This window comes from Triturus cristatus, chromosome 1_1, assembly GCF_964204655.1.
Source record: "Triturus cristatus chromosome 1_1, aTriCri1.1, whole genome shotgun sequence".
In the NCBI taxonomy this organism is placed as follows: Eukaryota; Metazoa; Chordata; class Amphibia; order Caudata; family Salamandridae; genus Triturus; species Triturus cristatus.
Genome location: NC_140579.1, coordinates 572,097,239 through 572,118,244, shown reverse-complemented (window position 1 = coordinate 572,118,244; position 21,006 = coordinate 572,097,239). Strand labels below are relative to the sequence as shown.

The window sequence follows — 21,006 nt, the reverse complement described above, 5'->3', positions numbered from 1 at the left end:
TCCAACCAACGGCGCTGGTGACACCTTCATTCTCCCACCACATCGGTCGCTTGAAAAGCTGAAGCCCCTGAAAGATTTCACCACCTGATGACTGAGCACCGTTTCCATTTATGAACATGTCTGAGGACCAAGAATTGTTGGTAAGAAGATTGTTTTATGTTTTTTATATAATCCTCTAGCTCTTTTTGAAGTTGCGCTTCTATTAGCGTCATCTCTCAAAGGTTAAATGCTTTTTTATCAGGGATGTAAGCTTTTTTTCCGGCTCAGACTGTCACACTAAGACGAATTAGACCGAAGTCCCGGGCAATGTTCTAACATGTGGTTCTAATTAAGTCTTTCGCTCCTCTGTCAAAAGGTTTTAAGCAATAGATAAAATTAGGTGAAACTCGGGGTGTTTTGAATTAACTGTAACTGCTAGTCAGGAACCGTGAAAGATGCATAAAAAAAAGCGTGTGTGTGTGTGTGTGTGTGTGTGTGTGTGTGTGTGTGTGTGTGTTTGGTTTTTTTGCCGGACCCCGTCTGAAATGTTCTAGCATGTGGTTCTAATTAAGTCTTTCGCTCCTCTGTCAAAAGGTTTTTAGTAATGTTACAACAGCTGGCATTTTAAGCAATAGGAAATATGACATGATACTCGGCGTGTTTAGATTTTGCACATGCTCTTACCTCAAAGACTATCTGCTCATTGATCCGTGTTTTTAAGTCAAGGACTAGTCCGCCTCCTTGCTTTACAGATCATGATTTAATAGCGCCCGAGGTCTTAAATAATGTCACTATATAGCCTGGGGCCAGCGAGCCGGGGTTGAGCTGCGGCTTGAAAAGCAGATAATTTGACAACTAAGGTCTGGGTCTATTTCTGCGGTCGTGTGTGTGTGTGTGTGTGTGTGTGTGTGTGTGTGTGTGTGTGTGTGTGTGCTTTTGTTTGCATGAGCTTGTAAATACGTATAGCGGTGCTTTCAAGTAATTTAATTTAAACCGATATAGGAAATGTGTTACAGCTGTTTGCATTTTTGTCTTCGCAGGAAGTGGCCGAGGCGGCAGACGCACTTTTATTCGACACTGCGCTTGAAGGCCCTAATCCTATCGCAGCCAGTCAAATTTGCGGCTTCAGCGCGCATGCTGGTAAGAATTAATTCTCTTTTCTACTGGTAGTATGTTCTACCATAGACCATGCTGATGTGCGCGTGCTTGTGCGTGTGTGTGTGTGTGTGTGTGTGCTTGTGTGTGTGTGTGTGTGTGTGTGTGTGTGTGTGTGTGTGTGTGTGTGTGTTTGTGTGTGTGTGCTGCCACCAGCGAGCTTGCGCTGCCACTCTCAGTCTAGTTGTAGCACTGATGACTATTGAGGACTCTTCCGACTGTTCATTGCTTGAATTAAAATTGTGTTTTTTGCTCTTACTTAGATAAAACTGATGATGCAATCTCCATCCAACACGTGCAGCAATCAAATACACAACAACCGGTTGTACAAAGGAGTTCAAGGTTGCCGCCTGACGATCTGAAAAGCAAAGGTCAGAAGCGTAAAGAAGCGAGGCGGCGAGGGCCACCACAAACATTGCAGGGTGGTTTTGGGGGGAGTACTGTTGGGGGGCCTGCATTGCATGAGTTTCCACCGGTGTCTGTAAATGGTGGCGGTTTGAGAAAGAGACACTCTGGCTGTAAAGAAAAGGGTGATCAAAAGCGCAATAGGAAAGCGAATGCTAATGATAACAATTCTGCTACTCTACAGACCTTCCAGGTTTCGAATTCAAACACGCCTACCCCTGGTTGCGTTCTCCCCAGCCGAAATTCAGAACAGATTCTAGGTGTCACAACGCACCCTTGCAGCGATACTCCGGTATTAGTGCACCCCCCACCTACTCCTACCCCCAAGTCTCACTCTCAACCATCAAAGAACTTGCATGCGCAACCAGCAAACGCCATTATTCCCCCCGATGAACAAGAAATAATTTCGCTGCTTGACGATGATGACTGTTGGGGGGAAAACGCGAATGTACCCGTTCAACAAAACAGATCAAAAGCAGGACCAGCTGTACACAGCGAATGCTCCAAGAACCCACGCTCACAAGGGGGGTGTCACACAGATGTTACAATAGGAGGAGGACCAGCCATCACCATCCCCCCAGTAAGGGTCGCACCAGGTGCTATTCACCATAATTTAAAGACTGAAATTGCCCACAGTGCTGCAGCAAACGGGGCGTCCGCCGCGGCGCTACAAGCTCCTAGACATAACCCCACACCACCCCTAAACATTACCGCAGCAACATCAGCATTCCACGATATTTTACCTTTAATAACAAACCTTAGGGGAAGCACTCTGAACACAGCACCTCTCTGCGAAGCTATTATTTTTGCTTTAAGTAATCGTGATACAGTAGCTCAGATACAAGCCATTGAACGCATCAAAGCAGGCATCGTACTTATACAGCAAAATTTAGAGAAATCACTTTCAGCTGCTTTAGTAACTGCTCAAAATCAGCTAGAGTCCTCTGTCTCCTCACGCGCCATAGATGACGTCCTAAGTGTCAAAAAATCACTTAACGTTGAGATAAAGACACCACTTGACCCCCGCAGTGGGGCTGCTGCTGCTGCTGTTAAAGCTTCACTCCCCAGCGACGCGGCTGTACTTCAGGCAATTTACGCCATTTTTCCCCTAATAAATACCCTAGAAGGATTAGGCTTGAACTCTGCACCCGTCAGTTCATCCGTTTTTAATGTTCTACGCGTACAGGAAGCTTCCGGACATATCGGCGGCATAACAGATGTCAAACTAGCAGTAGAGGACGTGATCCAAAATACTCAGACTTCGCTCGCATCTATTTTAGCAGATGCCCAAGCCAACCTTGATTCCTTGAGTCTCGACTCGGGAAACTGATAATGACCCCCAAAGAGCATAGGTCGCCGAGAAGGTCTGAAACTACAGTCGCCAAACGTAAAGAGAAATGGTTAGCCGCTAAAGTAGTCAGAAATCGGTTAGCCAAAAACCTAAAAAGAGCCAAAAACCATTTGAGAAATATACGCCGTAATATTCAAAGCAACAATGGGTATTTACCACCGAGCCCCACGCAGTTAGAGCAAACACCTCAGAGAACGGCTGTCGCTTGCGATAATTCTAGCATCAGTAACAACCCTGCGCCGGTGTTTTTAGAAAGCGTGCGACAATATCAAAGAGTTATCAAAAAATTTAGAGCTATAGAATTTTATGAAGAATTTCGTTTTGTCAATCTTCATCTCATAGATTCTATTAGACTGGCCCTAGAAGCGGTTATTAACTCTATCCAACTGCTGCTGGACCAAATGGCCCCAGACATAGGCCCCAACGATTATGTACAAATTCGCCTGAGCGGCGGTGGTCTGGCTAACTCTTTTTACACTCGCAGGCTACCGCATCACGACCTAGATGCCTCAGATTTCTTAAACAAAATTGTTGACATGATGAATAGCAATGCAGAGATTCTGGGGTCACAAAGTTTAACACTTGTTGTGACTGTGATAAAAAGTAGGGGCGGCGGTGCCAGACGGGCTCTAAATTCTGTATTGTTTACTAAGATCATTCAAAAGAAACGTCGATGGTTGATTGATTTGAACAACACAGCTGGAAATTTGTGCCTGGCGGGGTGTTTGGCAGGGTTATTGGCTCACGGTCAATCTACGGATAGAACGTTGACAGAGCAGGCACAGTTAATGCACGATGCCCTAAACATCCCCCCAGATACGGATGTCTCTTTGCAAGACATAGAAGCATTTGAAAATTACTTGGGTGTGACGATTAAAGTATTATATCACGAAGGCGGCTGGCGTTATTTCACCAGCGGTACCGCCAACAAATCTAAAATTCTGTTTGTTCTTTTACATGAAAGCCATTTTTACGGTGTGAAAGATATAAAAAAATTCCTCGGCGCTAGGTATTACTGCGAATATTGCCATTCGGCCTATACCCACAAATACAATCACTCGTGCGCAGACTTCTGCAAAGCGTGCGTTACGAACGATTGCCATGACATTGCCAACGATCTCCAAAGGTGTCCGCGGTGTCGACTGTTTTGTCGTTCTTCGGAGTGTTTAGAGCGTCATCGTGCTTTAGCCGTGGCGGGGGAGGTGAGCTGTCTCAGCAAAAAGTTGTGTGATTCGTGCGGTCTCTACGGCCCCGAAAGTCATGAATGCGAAGGCCTTGAATGCGGTGTCTGTAAAGCCCGGGTGTTTTCATTTGATTCACATCTCTGCTTTATGAGCAGACTCAAACCGCCGACCAAAACAAATGATTATATATTCTACGATATGGAGTGCCGTCAGGAAAATATCATTCACGAGCCAAATTATATTTTTGCCAGACATATTAATGGTGAGCCTACTTGGGAGTTTTCAGGTCCTACATGCGTCAATGATTTTATCAACACATTCATTACACCCCGATTTCAAAACTATAGTTTTCTCGCACATTTCTCTAAAGGATATGACTGTTATTTTGTAGTGAAAGCTCTAGTGCTTGAAAAGGTGGCAATGTCACTGATCACTCAGGGAGGAAAGCTCATGTGCGTTACAACCAAAGTACTCAATATCAGGTTTATAGACTCTATAAACTTTTTGCCCATGAAACTCAGTAAACTTCCACAGGCAATGGGTTTCCAAGAGTCTAAAGGGTATTTCCCGCATTACTTTAACACTTTGCAGAACCAAAAATACGTTGGTGCTATGCCCTCAGCAGAATTTTACGGTGTAAACTATATGTCACCCTCTGAGAAAACAGAATTTGTGTCCTGGTATGAATCGAACAAAGATCGGGAGTTTGATTTCCAGAAGGAGCTGTCTCATTACTGCCAACAAGATGTGAACATTTTAAGAGAGGCGTGTATCCGCTTTAGAGAAGGCGTCATTGCCATGTCTAGCAAGCAAATCTTGGTGAACCCGGGTCAGGCCAATGAGTATGCCTATGTTGACTTCATCGACCCCTTTCAGTACATCACTTTAGCTTCAGTCTGCTTGGCGATGTTCAGATTTTGTTTTTTAAAACCTTACACATTAGCGTTGCTACCTCGTGATAATTATCACAGACAGCAAAAGAGATTCTCAACACCCGCTATTCAATGGTTGATGTATTTGGAATACAGTGAAAGAATCACCATCCGTCACGCTTTGAGGGGCGGGGAGCTTAAAATTGGGTCCTATTTTTTAGATGGTTATGCCAATATTGACGGGGTCCCTACTGCCTTTGAATTTAATGGTTGCTTTTTTCACGGCTGTCCAATTTGTTACGCCGGAAACGATTTTAATAAGATGACCGGTTGTACATATGGTCAGTTGCTTAACCGCACAACTATTAAACAGGAGTTTTTAAAAAGACGCGGCTTCAACGTCAGAAGTATTTGGGAACACGCGTGGCGTGAGCAGTTAACATGTAATCTAGATCTGCAGACTTTTATCAAGGATCGTGACTTACCCGAGCCCTTGAAACCGCGTGATTCTCTCTACGGAGGACGAACCAACGCCGTTACTCTTTATCGAAAGGCCTCTGGTGATGAAAAGATTTTTTACTATGATTTTACCAGCTTATACCCCTTTGTTAACAAGACAAAAGTCTACCCTGTGGGACATCCTAAGATCCTTTATAAAGATTTTGGAGCCCCTCAAATGTATTTCGGTCTAATCAGATGTAGAATTCGTCCGCCTAGAGGACTTTTTTTCCCGGTGCTTCCTTACAGATTCGAGGGAAAACTATTATTTACCCTGTGCCGCTCCTGCACAGAAGCCAGACAGACCTTCCGGTGTGATCACTCTGATGACGAACGTGCTCTGACCGGCACCTGGTGCACTGTAGAAGTGAATGTAGCTCTGAAAAAAGGCTATGTGATAGATCGCATTTATGAGATATGGCATTTTGAAAATGTTTCTAGTGATCTGTTTACCGACTACATCAACTTGCACCTTAGAGACAAGCAAGAAGCTTCGGGTTACCCCCAGTGGTGTAGTGATAATGCCGAGAAACAGAAGTACCGGAGGGAATATTTTCAGAAAGAGGGTATTCGATTGCGCTCTAATAAAATCCATGTGAACCCCACTAAAAGACAGATTGCTAAACTGTTTCTCAACTCTCTATGGGGAAAACTGGGGCAGAGAGAAGACCGCTCAGAAACTACTCTAGTGACAGAGCCGGATGAATTTGATCAGTACTTTTTTACTTCCTACTGCGAGGTGTCATCTTGCGAGTTCATAGATGATGATACCGCTTGTGTGTGTTGGCGGTATACCAAAGAACATTACCCGCCTTCATGCAACGCTAACATATTTATTGCCAGTTTCACCACCGCTTATGCTAGATTGGAGTTGTACAAGCTCCTGGAGTTGCTTCAAGACCGCTGTCTTTACCACGACACAGACTCTGTGATTTTTGTGAGCAAAAAGGGCGATGTTAACCCTCCGGTGGGTGACTATCTGGGGGAACTCACTAGCGAAACACCTCCCGATGAACACATCACAGAGTTTGTTTCAGCCGGCCCCAAAACCTACGGTTACCGCTTATCAGGCGGTAAAATCTGCTTGAAGGTGAAGGGGATCACCCTCAATGTTCAGAACCGCGAAAAAGTAAATTTTCAAAACTTAAAAGAGCTGGTCACTCAATATGCCAAGCACGCCGAAAGAGGTGAATGTGTTCCAGAAGATGAAAGCTTAGTAGTGCAGCACCCCTGCATTGTGAGAATTAAAAAACGTTGGGATATTGAGACACGCCCGCTTCGCAAAACGTTGAGGGTTGTATATGATAAGCGCGTTCTTAAAGAGGACTATAAAACCCTGCCCTACGGCTTTTAAGAGTTATGCAGCCTCTGTGTAAACACGGGGCTAGCGAGAAAAAGGACTTTCCGCTTTTGGTGTGTATAGTTTATTAGAGGTTGTTTAAAGTATGGATATTAGATTGCAACATCCGTTCTCATGCATCCTCGCAGGTCCTTCCAATTCTGGTAAAAGTTACTTTGTAAAAAAACTTTTGGAAAATGCGCATCAAATGCTGACCCAGCCACCCACCAACGTAGTGTGGGCCTATTCCTGTTGGCAGCGGCTCTATCAAGAACTCGCGCTAAAGCTTCCACACCTCAAATTTGTCGAGGGGCTCCCCGCCGCCTTAAATGATGACATTTTATTTCCACCCTCTAGTGTTAATATGTTAATTGTAGATGATCTAATGGCCTCTGCTTGTGACAGCGGTGAAATTGAAAAAGCTTTTACTCAGTATGTTCACCATCGTAATCTTAGCATTTTATACATTGTGCAAAACGTCTTCTGCCAAGGTAAGAGCTCACGAACCATCGCTCTGAACACCAAGTACATGGTGCTTTTCAAAAACCCCCGAGACAAGCTTCAAATAACGACTCTAGCCAGACAGATGTACCCGGGTCGCTCTAGTTTCTTTCTAGAAGCCTTTGAGGACGCCACTCAGAGCCCCTATGGGTATCTTTTTGTAGATTTAAACGCCGGCACGCCGGAGGATTACAGATTAAGGACCGGGCTTTTCCCACCGGATCTTCCTGTTGCTTATACTCTAAAAAAGTCCTACCCGGCTATAAAAAGAAGATAAATAAAAAGCAGCGCTCCAGTTTAGAGCTCCAACACACTCATGACCATGTCCAGCCGGATAGCGCGCAATCTAGCTCTTTTAAGACTGTTGGTTTCATCATCCCCACAACAAAGGAAAGCTCTTCTATGCTCCGCGTCTGACGATTTAGTAGCAGCGATATCGGAGATAGCCCTAAATACCTTGAAGGGCAATGTCCCTTTGAGTCCTCAACAGATCCGAGTGCTTAAAAAGAAAAGTAATCTTGTTAAAAAACTGAGCAATAAGAGGATCTCTATTAAAACAAAAAAAAGTCTTGTCAAGCAGTCTGGGGGCTTCATAGGATCGCTGCTAGGCATTGCTATCCCGCTTCTCTCGGGCCTGCTGCGCCGCCGGTGATGGCTCACATTGAAAAAATGTATCTCGTTCCTAAACATCAGCTAGACAGAATGCGGAGTCCCCCAAGCGCTGATACCGACATTAGAAAATCAGCCACGGATCTGTTGGACGCTGAGATGCGCGAAATTCTTCATCGTAGTGATTTACCGGTGCACGAGAAAGCTAAGCTTTATACCGCTATCCTTCAAAAGTATCTGAACTTTGTCCATCATGGTAAAATGGAAAAAGAGGGCCTGACTTTATTCATGCCTGAAAGTCAAGAGCCACCCGTTTCACCGGTCAGAGAGCCAGAATCACACGCCTTTAATCTAGTTAATGAAATCCTTGACAACGTTAACCCCCGGCACAAAAAGAAAGCAGAATTACTTCTTAATAAAATTCATCAAAATAAAGACATCGCTTTCTGGAATGATAAGGGGGAACTTCTTTATAAAGGTAATGTTATACGTGGTTCAAACCTGCATGATTTGATCAGAGGCGCCACCCAAACACACTCTTTTGCAAATAATAAAGCGCCTGTCGGTTGGGATGCCTTCATGCAGAGCCTAGCAGAACTGAACATTCCGACATCGGTGCTAGGAAATGGTGGTCATCGTATCCACTTAGAAGATTTAAAGAACAACGCCGTTGCACCATTTGTTATCCCTTCTCCCCCCGCATCACCATTTTCACTGACCCCTCGAAGAGCACCGACGCTTGCCCTCCGTGATACCGCTGACAATGCTCACGAACCCGTAACAACACACGGCCAAGCACTCCCGCCAAAAAAAAGAAAACACTTCGCGAGATTGCCATGGTTGTCTGTTTAGCACCCGTGACTTATAATAGAGACCTATGCTTTTTACTGGGTAACTAAATATTTTTTTATGTAAATACCTCATCTGTATCACAACATATAGTTTTTGTATAATTTTATGCCCTGTGGCCATACTGCGTATTACTGGTTGATGTTAATACGCTATGGTTTCTTGATTTTTATGTACATCATTTTGTTTTCAGTGTTGATACTGTGATTTATATGCCAAGGTGCATAATGTATTTGCTAACTACGGCTACCTCATTATTCAACTATAAGCTTAAATATGTGAATTCTATATTTATATATGTATTATCGCTATCCGTGATTATTATAAGTTAACAACGATAAGCTGTGATTCTTCTTTTAAAAAATGTATGTAACTTCCGCATATTTGATGTCTGCTGTTGATACTGTGATTCATATGTCTTGGTTTATAATGTATTTGAGAACTACCGCTACCTCACTATTCAACTATAAGCTTGACTATGTGTTTTCTATACTTTACAAATGTTTTATAGCTATCTGTGATTATTACCGGGTACCAAAAATATGCTGTGATTCCTTTTTAATGTAACTTCCGCAGATTTTATGTGTGCTGTTGATACTGTGATTTATATGCAATGGTTCATATTATATTTGATAACTACCTCTACCTCATTATTCAACTATAAGCTTGATTTTCTTTTTTTTTTTCTATTGTCACTAAATGCTGTCAGTATATGTAATTCCATATAATGAAACTGTAATTACATAAAATGTGATTTTCTGTTATGTAAAAAATGGTTTCAATTAAATTGTAAATATTGACCCAAAATAAAACTTCTCCGAGCTTTCATTTTACATTTAATAAAAGCAATTTGTTCTAAAACACGTTATTATTCTTTTCAATAATGTGATGATGGGAAATGTATAAAATATCATTTTAATTCGTAGCTGCACCCCATATATCCGATTACTGAGCCCCCATAAACACGCCTAAAGCAAGACATGCCCGGGCATGCCTGGTCGATTTATACGTACTGAGTCCCCCATAAACATGCCTAAAGCAAGACATGCCCGGGCATGCCTGGTTGTTTTACACGCTTTATGATTTCATCGCCGTATCATTTTATAAGCCTTGATTCACAAATCCTAACTTATCGTTTTATACGCTTTTTGATTTCATCGCCGTATCATTTTATAAGCCATGATTCACAAAATAACGACCTATAAAACAATAAAATGCTATAATCTTATCAATACGTTATAAGGACCGATTAAAACCCCGATTAAAATCAGACTTGGAACACGTCCAATATAGACACACGGACCAAAGGGGCGTGGTCAAAGGGGCGTGGCCACCTGTCAAAAAATACATGGTGACGAGTAGTATACAACCTATACTACTTAGGGCAATTGGACAAACATCCCACCTATGCCATTGCCTCCCTTCACTTTAAGTACCAATATTTTGCTAGAGCATATTATGCTCCCTGCCTTACAAGTAGTTGTAATGTAATACAAATACAAGTAGTTCCCTTCTTTTTATTTTCAATGCCTTTTTTAATTTCTTTGATTCTTCGTATTTTCTGTTTTATTGCCCTCACTCGAATAACTCAACTTTACTTTAATGCTCGTAGCAGTCCTGGCAGCTTCTTTTCCCCTTCTCTCCTCCTTTCGCTTTTCCTGTTGGTCCTGGCATCTTTTCTGCCCCTCTCCCCTCCCCCTATGATGGAAGTCACAACAGAGTCTCTACATTCTTACTTTATTACACATGTTAAAGCTGCAGCTTGCACCATTGTAAATCCACCTACAGTTTGCACTGACAATCTATGCAAAGTTTTACTTTTTAAATGTATTTCGTGATGTTGTATTCCCCCAGCCTCTTAGCTTGTCTCCTCCCTGCTCTCACCCTCCCACTGAGTAGAAAACAGCCCTGCTCCTGACAGAACTTTCTTATAGAATTTTAGTTAATTTATATACCTAATACAATGTTGCAACATAAATATAGCCAATTTAGAAATTGTGTTCGGTAATCTTGTGCTATTTATATAGTATACAATATTGTTTTTTTTCTTTGTTGTTTTGGAGTTTTATATAGCGCAAACTCGACCCGAAGGTAACAAAACGCTTTACATAAGCACCGGTTGCATTTTTGTTTTACTAGACGTGTTTCCCAGCATTTTTATTGACAGCTGCCTATGTGTGCCTGTAAACGAATGAATACTGGAATTTGTTATTTGTGTGAGAATTGACACAAAGAAAGGCCTCTGGATTTGATTTAAAGATGTTTTGAAATATTTATAGAATAACTTTTACTACTGGATAGGCTTTGCACTGCACTGGTATGCAGACGTGGTTCAGACAGTTCTGGAGAGGGCCTCTGACATAAAGAGTGAAGGTATGTTTACATGACAGACAGAGGCCTTCGCATCTGCAAGTCTGTTTTTAGGAGCTGTATGTGTTGCCAGAAGTATGCCTGAAGCATAGCTTAGATTCATTTCATGGAAATCAACAAAGTGATTTCAGCACAAATATGGGTGTATTCCCAACATGTACTATAAACAGTAAGATGGAAGGATGGCTTAGTGAGTTTAACTGTCACCATTGAAAAATGCAGTGATTGAAAGGTCAAGAAGTCACATCTGATTACGGTCATCTGCATTCCACCCTTCTTTTATTTGAACCATTAGAAATGATAGGATTGTACTATATATAATCAATATTCAAGTTGGCACAGTGGCTCAGCGGCATAACCACTTGTAGTAAACATTTGGCGGCATCTGCAAGTCACAATTACATATCTGCTTCCTACACAAACTACCTATCCCTCTCTATCTTCCTATTTATTCTGTGCAGCTCTCAACCCTTTTCACCATGCCACATAAGTCCATTACACAAATATACTCCACACCACAAAATTCCACAACTATCAATTCCAATACAACCCACATAATTCCACTCACATCCACAACACTCCACACAAAAACACATAGGCAAAAGACATTGTCATTGACAACGCCAATAGCTCTAACTCTCGCAAATGCAAGACCTATTGCATTGCAAATGCCTGTTAGCTCCTATTGTTGGGGTAATAACTTGGCCAAAAGGAGACATTCACTCGATGGTGATGCTTCCTCGTGTGTTGCCGCTTTCCCATACTCTTACTGAGGCCTCAGCTTATGTGTGGGAAATGATCCACCTGGGTCCGCTGAACTAGCTCATAAAGCTGAGTCTCCAAATATTGGGCAAGTCATTAAACAGGAAAAAGGGGTGCAAACATTCCTGGAACATGTGAAAGGGGAGTTAACACATCTGGCATGTTTCCTGTGTCTTCAAACATTGAGGCCCCTCTATCCAAGGTCTTACTCATGAGGCTCGATATTTTGAATTAGCAGCATCTTAAACCCACCCTTGATAGACTGATGTGAACAGAAGGAATGTTTAGTCTGGAAGCCCAAGATACTCTTCACACTTCCTCTTTGAGGCCCAAATCCAGCCAGTCGTGCCACCCCAATGTAATCGCCTCTTCGCTGTCGGGCAATGGATTGATGCAGGCTGCAGATGCTCTGGGCCCTACCTCTTGTTTGGAGAGAGCCCACATAAAGTATAGGAAGGTACAAGAAGGCTAAGATCTGATCTCCACGATGGTGATATGAAGAATGGCAAATGCTCGCAGTGCCTTGGCGGGCAGTGGTCTCATGTAGCAACTCTAGACCATTGCCTTTTTTGAACTTTTCACAGGAGCATGGCCATATGTTTTAATACGTGCAAAGGTTCCGGCCCTAAGGACTTGATTGGGGAAAAATGCATTGCAAAAAAATCCTTTATTGGATGTCTAGACATTTAGATTTTAATACTTACAAACCTGATCACATTTTTTCTTTGAGAATAGTTTCATGAATTGGGGCCTCCATGACAGTTTTTCAAGAGGATTGTGAAGTAGTTCATTTATGTGACCAGTTTTTGCATTCGGGTCTTTCCACTAGGTTTTTTCTACAGGTCTTTCCCTATTGGTCCAGTGTCACACCATGACTTTGCTCCAACTATGAACACTAACTCTATACCATTTCACTGTAGGTTTTCCCACTTATAGGGCTCCTGCAAATTTAACTGACTGGAACTATCATCTCGTATAAACTTTCAGCAAGTAGGTTTCAATAATGGTCAGTCTAATACTCACTCACAATGGTTTCTGTGCCTATGTTAAGTAGAATTAGTTCGATATTTGTGGGGTTGGTAACAGAGTGGCTATCTGTTATTAACGCTTATGATACTGTAGTGCTTCTTCATCAGTGCCCCCTTGTCCTCATACCTAGGAGGACCAGAAGGCTCCATTCGTGGCCTTTTCTTTTACATATCAGTGCATTCTGGGAGTTGTAGTCTTGGTTCATTTTAACGAGACCATTATCCCTGATAACAATGATATGTAAAAGCAAAACCCAGGAAAGGAAAAGTGGGGGGGATGAGACATATGCTCACCATACTCGCACCAGTCCACATCGTTCGACGCGTCGGCTAATGCAATTCAGCGCATAGAGCTAAATCTATTTGTGGTAAGGCATTATACACACTTTCCTCACTCAGAAGTAACCTGCAATTATCTCAGGGTCTGTGTAAATCTCAGCAGTGTTGGCTCAGCCTTTAATCCTTTGGATGCTGATAACTTGAATAAGATGTAGATGCAAACTATTCTCAAAGACAATACATTTGTGGTGGTGTCGATGAAAGAACACAAGTATTGCAGATCTGCTCTTTGTACCAGAAGGCCTGCTTTAAGTTAAGGACCGGCGCAATACATTTAAGAGGAAACAGACAAGGCACTTTACATCCCTGTTCGCAGCAGGTGAGGGGCGTCCTCCAGGAGTCAGTACAGTCCTTGTACCCCTCCTTGATGTCCTACCCACAGCCCCTTACCCTCATGCGCACAGCCCCCCTCGGGCAAGAGGCCTCAGTTTGACAGTTCAGCCTCAGCTGAGAGCAACAACAGAGGCCAGGGAGTGACCTAACAAACGACACAACAGCAGGAGGATGTGGGAGGGGAGGGGACAACAGGCACTCAGGCCGAAATGTAGAGCTTGGATGTAAACAGATACCCTGCTCTCCAGAGACCACGAACGCAGGGATCCCGGAAGAGTGAGAAGGTGCACAGGAGAGTCATCTGCCACAACATTACAGAGGGTAGTGGTGCTACCCAAACATGGGGCCGCAGGGTGTGCTCTAACGCTATCTCGTGCCCTCTCCTGCCACCGCCTCTTCTCTTATTTAAGGAATTCATGGAGCGCGCCACATGGTCAACGGGTTTTTATATTGTGTTATTGACATGGTCGTGGGGCGCACAGGGCCTACCGGATGCAGGTGTGTCTTCAGAAAGCGACATGTGGGCTGGGGGCTTTCAGCAGAGAAAGGTGAGGCATGAATGTCACTAGAACATCAGAGACAGGCAGGTACACCCCTCCTGACCTGCACTGCCATGCAACCTGTCAGTACTAAACAAACGCAAAATGATCAGCATTTCTTACTCCTCAAAGTGCTTTTGATGCCTCATCAAGGGTACCGAGAGCTATATAAATGCAAACCCCTCCCTCTTCTATCCCTCCACTATCCTTTTCAACTCAAATAACAGACTTGCATGTCCACTGCTCAAATTCATTTATTTTTTCCCTATAAAAACTCACCACTAATCCTTGTTGGGTTCCATAGTAATGTGCTACTCGCCGAAAAGCGCTTTGACATCATGTCAAGGGTAGTAAGCACTATATAAATACAATTACAATTACACTGGGACCGATCCACAAAAGAATTCATGATTGCAGGAAGTAGTGCTATCAGAGTACTCTTTTACATACTCTTTACCTACTCCAAGCATTGGCATAGCCAATAGGTCTCGCTTTTTGGACTCTATAAGTATTTAGTTATGCAGCACAATATCCTTGGTGCAACAATATCAACTGTTGCATGGCTAAACACTTATAAGGTCCCAAAGGCGAGACCTATTGGCTATGCCAATGCTTGTTTTAAGAGCAGTCATTAAACCTTTCCTCCTCCATAGAGGATGCAAATACTTTAATGGCATATGACTTTAGAAATGAGAAGTTTGATAAAGGTAAATGTATTTAATTTAGTTAGAGATGCAAAGCAAATTATCTATTTCATTTCTGACAAAAGGGGGGAAATGGAATTAAAGTCTTCATTCACATATGTGCCATGCTTCATCGCAGCTACTACTTGGAATCTTCCTTTTGTGTTGTATGGCATTTGTAAAAATGCAAAAGTGTTGCATGCATGGCAGTACCTGTTGACAGAGCTGTGTGTGTAACTAGAGAGGTCTATGTCTTTAGAATGAATACGTAAGTAGTGATGACATCAGTGTGTCGCTCCTTCTTTTGACAATCTGCCCTATATCTACATGGGATCCCTATGAAAAGAAGGCTAGACTAAGCTTTGACTATCTTTTTATGGCTCTGTCTCACTCTGTTTCGCAGACAGGGTGCTTCTTCAGAGTATGGCCGATGTCCTGTCACAATATGGCTGAAAGATCACCTTTTGATGGCGAATCAATGTGGCAGGCAGACCTCAAATATTATCTTTGTGAGTACAGATGGATGCATTGATCTATACAGCACCCCTTCTTCGACCATCTGACTTTCACGTACATGAAATCCCTATTGAAACAAGCCTAGGTTAATTTTTGACTATAGCGTGGTCTCATCCGGAACACCTGATTAACAACATGCCAGTTCTAGGTGAACATTTTCGTACACCTACTCATGACAGCTTGCTTAGCCTTAAGACAACTTTTCTTTCTGTGACAGTGCACTCACTGCTTTAAATCGAACTACTTCCACTGCATGGCAGTAAGTTGGGGGTGTCCGAGGCTGTCTTGTAAACCATCTCTTGGATAGTGTAAATTTAACAATTTTAACACTGGGGTAAACCTGCTGTGCCAGACTCCTAAATTCACTAAAGAGCACTTTCAGAGGAACGAAGAACCTTAAGGTTTTGCAGCAGCATACTCACTCAACAGAGGGTAAATGTCCCATTCACTTTTATGTGCAGAGCAGCAACTGTAATGCATGCGTAATACGGTGGACTTAACCTCAGCCATGATTTGATGGAGGATGAAGGCAGCAAGCAGGCGACAATCATGACACATGTACCTGTTTACTGGAGTCATTAACATATTGTGGCTCAATACTAATTTCGGAAGACTACTATCCTTGGATCATGGTAGGCTAATAACATCAGCAGGCCGCTCAGCGTGTTGACTTCATAAATTGAAGCGATTTCTCATCAGCCCCTGTCATTGATTGTAAAAATTGGGGCAAGCCTCCGGTGCAAGCCGTTCATGTCCTCTGCCCTACGGAGGTAGGGCAGTGGTTGTGAATGATTCATACACCACATGAAAGAGGGTAAGGTTTTACAATCAAATTGCTGACTGGAAGCAGTTGTTGCTTCAAATCAGACCATGTCTCCATGCTAACATTGAATGGTCTCATTGTTCTATTCCTTAACTTCCTCATTTCGAGGAAATGTGCCAATTTCGCCTTTGTATGTTAAACTCAAAACCACTGTGACTGAAAACTCACACCAAGTTGCAAAATAATTGATTAGAGCAATTGACTAGGTTTATGTTGCATGTAACTAATTCACTTGCCGCTACACAATGGAACATTTAAGTGAACAAACAGTCCATAATTGTCAAACAAGCTTGAAAATAATTTATGGGTCATGTGTTAAGGCTTGATGCAAGAATATGGAATTTCTGGTCTCTGATAATTGTGAATTTAACCTTTGAGGTGTTCAAATGTGGGAACATGATTATTACGATGTCAGAAATCTTCCATGATTGTATCTGCATTGTTTATGCAGGAAACATGGGGTCCTCTTTTTTTAACTCTTGTCAACTATCAAAGGGCTTTGAAAAGCTTATTTTTCAAAGGTAACATGCAGCACACTAATGTGTGTGATTTAATATTGCAAACGAACCAGCAAAACTAGATTCTTTGGAATAGTTAGTCCCAATCTTACCCTAAGCACAGCATGCCCCACTTTTCCTGAAAAAAAGCATGTCTGGAAGAATTTGTACGTGCCATTGCACCCACAGCTTCCTTACATTAATGCCTTTTAGCTTCCCTGATTCCACAGATTTGCATACGGCTGGTCTTTTTCTTGAGTGTAATAGTGGGCACAAAAATGTGGACTGGAAAGTAGCCTTAGTAACTATTAGTGGCTGAGATTATTTCAGGCATTCTACCTTGACGTTTCATTCTACTAAAAAAAAACCCATTAATTGGCAATCCTCTACAGCAGTCGAAAGTGCTACTAAATAGAGAAATGGCAATCTGGCTGAAGGACTAAAAATTCAAGTTGGTACGTAAAACGGGGAAATAAAACCCTCCTTCTGATTGCATGTCAACAATCCCATGCCCAAAACAAGTCCTTGACCTTCTATTGCATAACAAAATAGCAATTTGGTGCAGCAGCATTACCAGGCTGAATTCACAGACATTAAAGAATTTCAAATAAGAGAACAAGGAAAGGTCACCGATGTGTGAGGACGTGTACTCGAAGGACTCCGATATTCTTGTTGTTGCCATCCAAAAATCAAAGTAGAGTAATCGCAACAAAGGACACATTCGTGATGTGGCTCCCAACATTGGATACTAAGATGTAAAGCACCATAAACGTTTAACATTTACCAGAGTTCAAGCAAACCATCCATCCCATATCAGTTGCTAATTTCTGGCCCGTTTGATATGGTTTAATTTCTTAGATACTGGCTGCCAGTCTTTAGGCTCTCATAAGTATTTACTTGCCTTTCTGGACCACTATTCAAAACCAATTTATAAGTCAAGCAATTTTCATTGAGACAGCAGCTACACTACACGCTCTAAATAAGTTATTTGCAGCTCGGCAAATCGCAGACACCTCAAAATAAACATTTGGCTCCTGTTTAATGACATTCAATTTGGGCCATTCTTCAGATACATCAGATTGACACACATGAAATAACATCGGTTAGGCCTCTAGCAAGTGGCATGGTAAAGCAGCTTATTGGAACAATTGAAAAAATGTTTGCTAAGGAGCAGGTTTGAGCAGAATACCTGTGTGAAACGTTTTGTCATTTTATGAGAGATTACTGAAACAAAGATTTGCCATGCAGCTAATTTTCTTATGACTATTGCCAACTTGCCTCTCGCAGACGGTTAGGGAACCACAGAACGAGCATGCCTTAATCGTGCAAAAAGAAAAGACGGAAATTAAAGAATGTTATCAGGAAAAGTACTTGGAAGATTATAACTGCTTTCAGGAATACCAGAAGGCAACTGTAAAAATTAACCCGTTCAGTAACATTCCAGTCCAAGTCGCCCACATTGCAACGGCATGGTTGTGCTATGTTTGAACTGTGCTGGATGGCCTTAAGTATATATTGCTTCCTGTTATTCATAGATCGAGTGTGCAGACTGTCGTCAAGACACTCATGACAATACACCCAGAAACCTAGAACTTCTGCCTCCCAATGAGAGCTCGCAGCAGGTTATAGATGAGGGATGAGTATTTTTATTGGACAAAATGTGTGATTGGAATGTTGATTGAGCAGAGGAGAGCTGGAACTGGGCTGGAGGGTTAAAGAAAGACGACCAGCAGGTAGGAACCCGGGGCGACACTGTTGTCAAAGCTCGAACCATCTGTAGGCCAGATGTGATTAGAGGGGGCAAAAAAAGTTCTCCTCAGCACTTCTGTACCTGTTGGTTTTTCATTTGTCTGTATAGAAGACAGATTGTGGTCTTTAAATTGATAAAAGTTAATGTTCTTCAATAGAAAGGCCCTGTAATGTATTGTATTTGTCCGCAGGAATTGATTTGGAAATGGCACGCAAAGAAGAAGAACAGCTGCTCCTTCAGGATGCAAGGGAATTGTTGAACAGCAGGAAGATAGAGGATGTGAAGCATAAGCGGTCTGGCGCTACGGCTTTGCATGTGGCAGCGGCCAAGGGGTACTTGGAGGCTATGAGGTGATGACTGTTGGGTTTCTCAAATTTCTTTACAGTTGCCTGCCTCGACAAGGGTTACCATCTTACCCCATCTGTACAGGACACATGTTTCTAGGCATGGGCTTTTCTCTTGGCCCTGTTGACTTAAATGATTCATTCCAAAACGAAATCTCCTATGATTTAGTTGGCAAATAAAAGCGAAGCATGGTATCTTTCCAACTTGGAGTAAGGTGGTCATGATTCTGCTAATTTTTGCTTGTAGAAAGAATACTTTTTATAGGCGACCACCTCTCCAGCCGCTGTTGGGGGGATGTTATTACTTTCTTTATTTAATGTTTTGGGGCCTGGAGAGGGGCTAATTCTTGGAAATTGTTCACACATAAACCTAAACACTTCTTATATCACTGCCTTCTTAATACTTCGATATTGCTCTCTTGCTTCTAGCTACAATGCTTACTTTGACATTCATGTACAGTCCTGCTTTAATATAGCGTAAAAGTAAGCCATGCATTTCTTACTGAGGCTACACAGATCTGAAAACTGAAAGAATCATGAGTTAATGTAGTAAACCCACTTTGTTGATGAAATCAAACTCCAGATTTCCTTTTCATTTTTAAAACCCAAAGCAAGCTTTTAGGCAAAAGTCTCCTTTCATGATTAAACCTAAGTATTATTGACCCACCCCAAAGAACTGCTTCATGCCTCAAAGAAATATCCTCCTCAATAAGCCTTCAGTACACAATTCTGTACCAAAATGTTACTGATTCTTTCATTGGAAAAAATCTGCTTCCTATCTCTCAGAGACACAGACACACACACACCCACCCCTTCCCTATTAGTGGCCCTTCTCTTAAATCCCCATATGTGTAATATTCAACAGGAAACCAATATCCTTTTCAGATTCAGTCATTTCTCAGCAACTTACACCAGTTCACAAAACGTGAATCTTACCCATAGCTTTCTTTTATCAGGGATCTTGCTTTCAATTTTATTTTCACTATGATCATAAATCAGGCTAAATTCTTCTCCGAAAACCCTTTTGTCCATGATTGGGCTCCCGCACCTTGTAAAACGAATCCAACACTTCTAACCAAATTTTAGGAATATATTGAGTCATAGAAACGGTTGAGTCCTTATTGGTCTGGGAGTAGCAGAACAATTGCTACCCATCAAATCATAGAAGATGCTCTCACGATATTTGGTTGCAGTGATCGTCCTCTTGAACTTATGTGCAGCATTCCACAGTTGACCCTAGGACATTAATCTTCACCTTACCCGGCCCAGATGGTTCTGGGACAAGATGCTAAAGTTGTTCACCTATTTTCTCTCAGGTTGCAGCCACTTTGTCAAGATTAAATCTTTTAGATTATTCATCTCCTCAAGTGTACCAAGGGAAGAGTTTTGTCACCAACACTTAGATTTTATCTACATGGAATAGAATGGTGAAGGTCCTAAATAACTTGTTTTATCAGCATATTGACTGCACCAAACCATACGTAATGGGTTGAACAGAAAGGATGTCATCTAGCAAGATGGGTTTCTTGATGTTATCCAGAAATGTATCTGTCTAAAACAGACTTTTTCCATCTCCTTCAAAATCATTCCTGTGCTTTCATCTGCGTGCAGTCTTCGGCACAGAACGCTAGACTAGTCTCATAACCTCAAAACACACATTATATACAAATATATAATTCCAGTATTTCAACACTAACTGCTATGGAATAGCATTTTTTCCACTCAACTCCTGACTGATATCCCTGACTGTTCCTAAGTTGTTCTCTGTTCTTCTGTTATCCCTATAGCTGGACTAAAAAAATGTGGCCACATTTTTAGAAAATGAACCTCCCTCAACCTTGCTTCTTATGAAGGCATGTATTACCTACAAACTTCTCTGCATCACTTTCAGTGGCATTAAACTTTGAAGGTCGATCTAGCTTTCTCTTCAAAATGTTTTGTTCCATACATACTCCTTCAAACAACACCAAAATTTGCTGCAACTTACTATCCCTATTCGTCAAGAGATCCAAAACATCTGCTCAAGTATTCTAAGCAACTGCCCCAGAATTTGGGACTCTCTCCCGATGAATTTATGATTTGTCTTTTAGGTGTATTCTAATTATCTACCTTTTGTCTTTATATCTGACGTGTAGAGTCCTATTTCCAGCCTGTTCATATGAATTGCGTATTCTGGTTCTGTCTGTCCTTGATCGTTTCATACCCTTCTTCAGTTTACTATTTCAATTTTAGCTTATGTTCCACTTCCATTTATTAGCTTAATTGATTATCGCAAAGCAT

The 21,006-nt window shown here is 42.1% G+C and overlaps 2 protein-coding genes across 2 annotated transcripts in view; both read left to right on the top strand.

Annotated features, from left to right (window-relative positions):
* The window catches only part of LOC146870655 (protein phosphatase 1 regulatory subunit 12B-like), a 206,524-nt gene that overhangs the window by 36,533 nt on the left and 148,985 nt on the right, over positions 1-21,006 (top strand). Inside the window, exon 3 of the mRNA XM_085643364.1 lies at positions 18,573-18,732. Coding sequence (XP_085499490.1) covers positions 18,573-18,732 — 160 coding nt within the window. The remainder of the gene's footprint in view (positions 1-18,572; positions 18,733-21,006) is intronic.
* On the top strand, positions 918-9,309 carry LOC146870656 (uncharacterized). Its single transcript, XM_085644731.1, has 2 exons — positions 918-1,119; positions 1,398-9,309. Exon 2 carries the CDS (start codon positions 2,872-2,874, stop codon positions 6,796-6,798), a length of 3,927 nt encoding a protein of 1,308 aa, XP_085500857.1. The 5' UTR covers positions 918-1,119; positions 1,398-2,871; the 3' UTR covers positions 6,799-9,309.

What these genes read in the sequence shown, in the direction of transcription:
- LOC146870656 (XM_085644731.1), top strand. Translation starts at nt 2,872, where the DNA reads ATGACCCCCAAAGAGCATAGGTCGCCGAGAAGGTCTGAAACTACAGTC.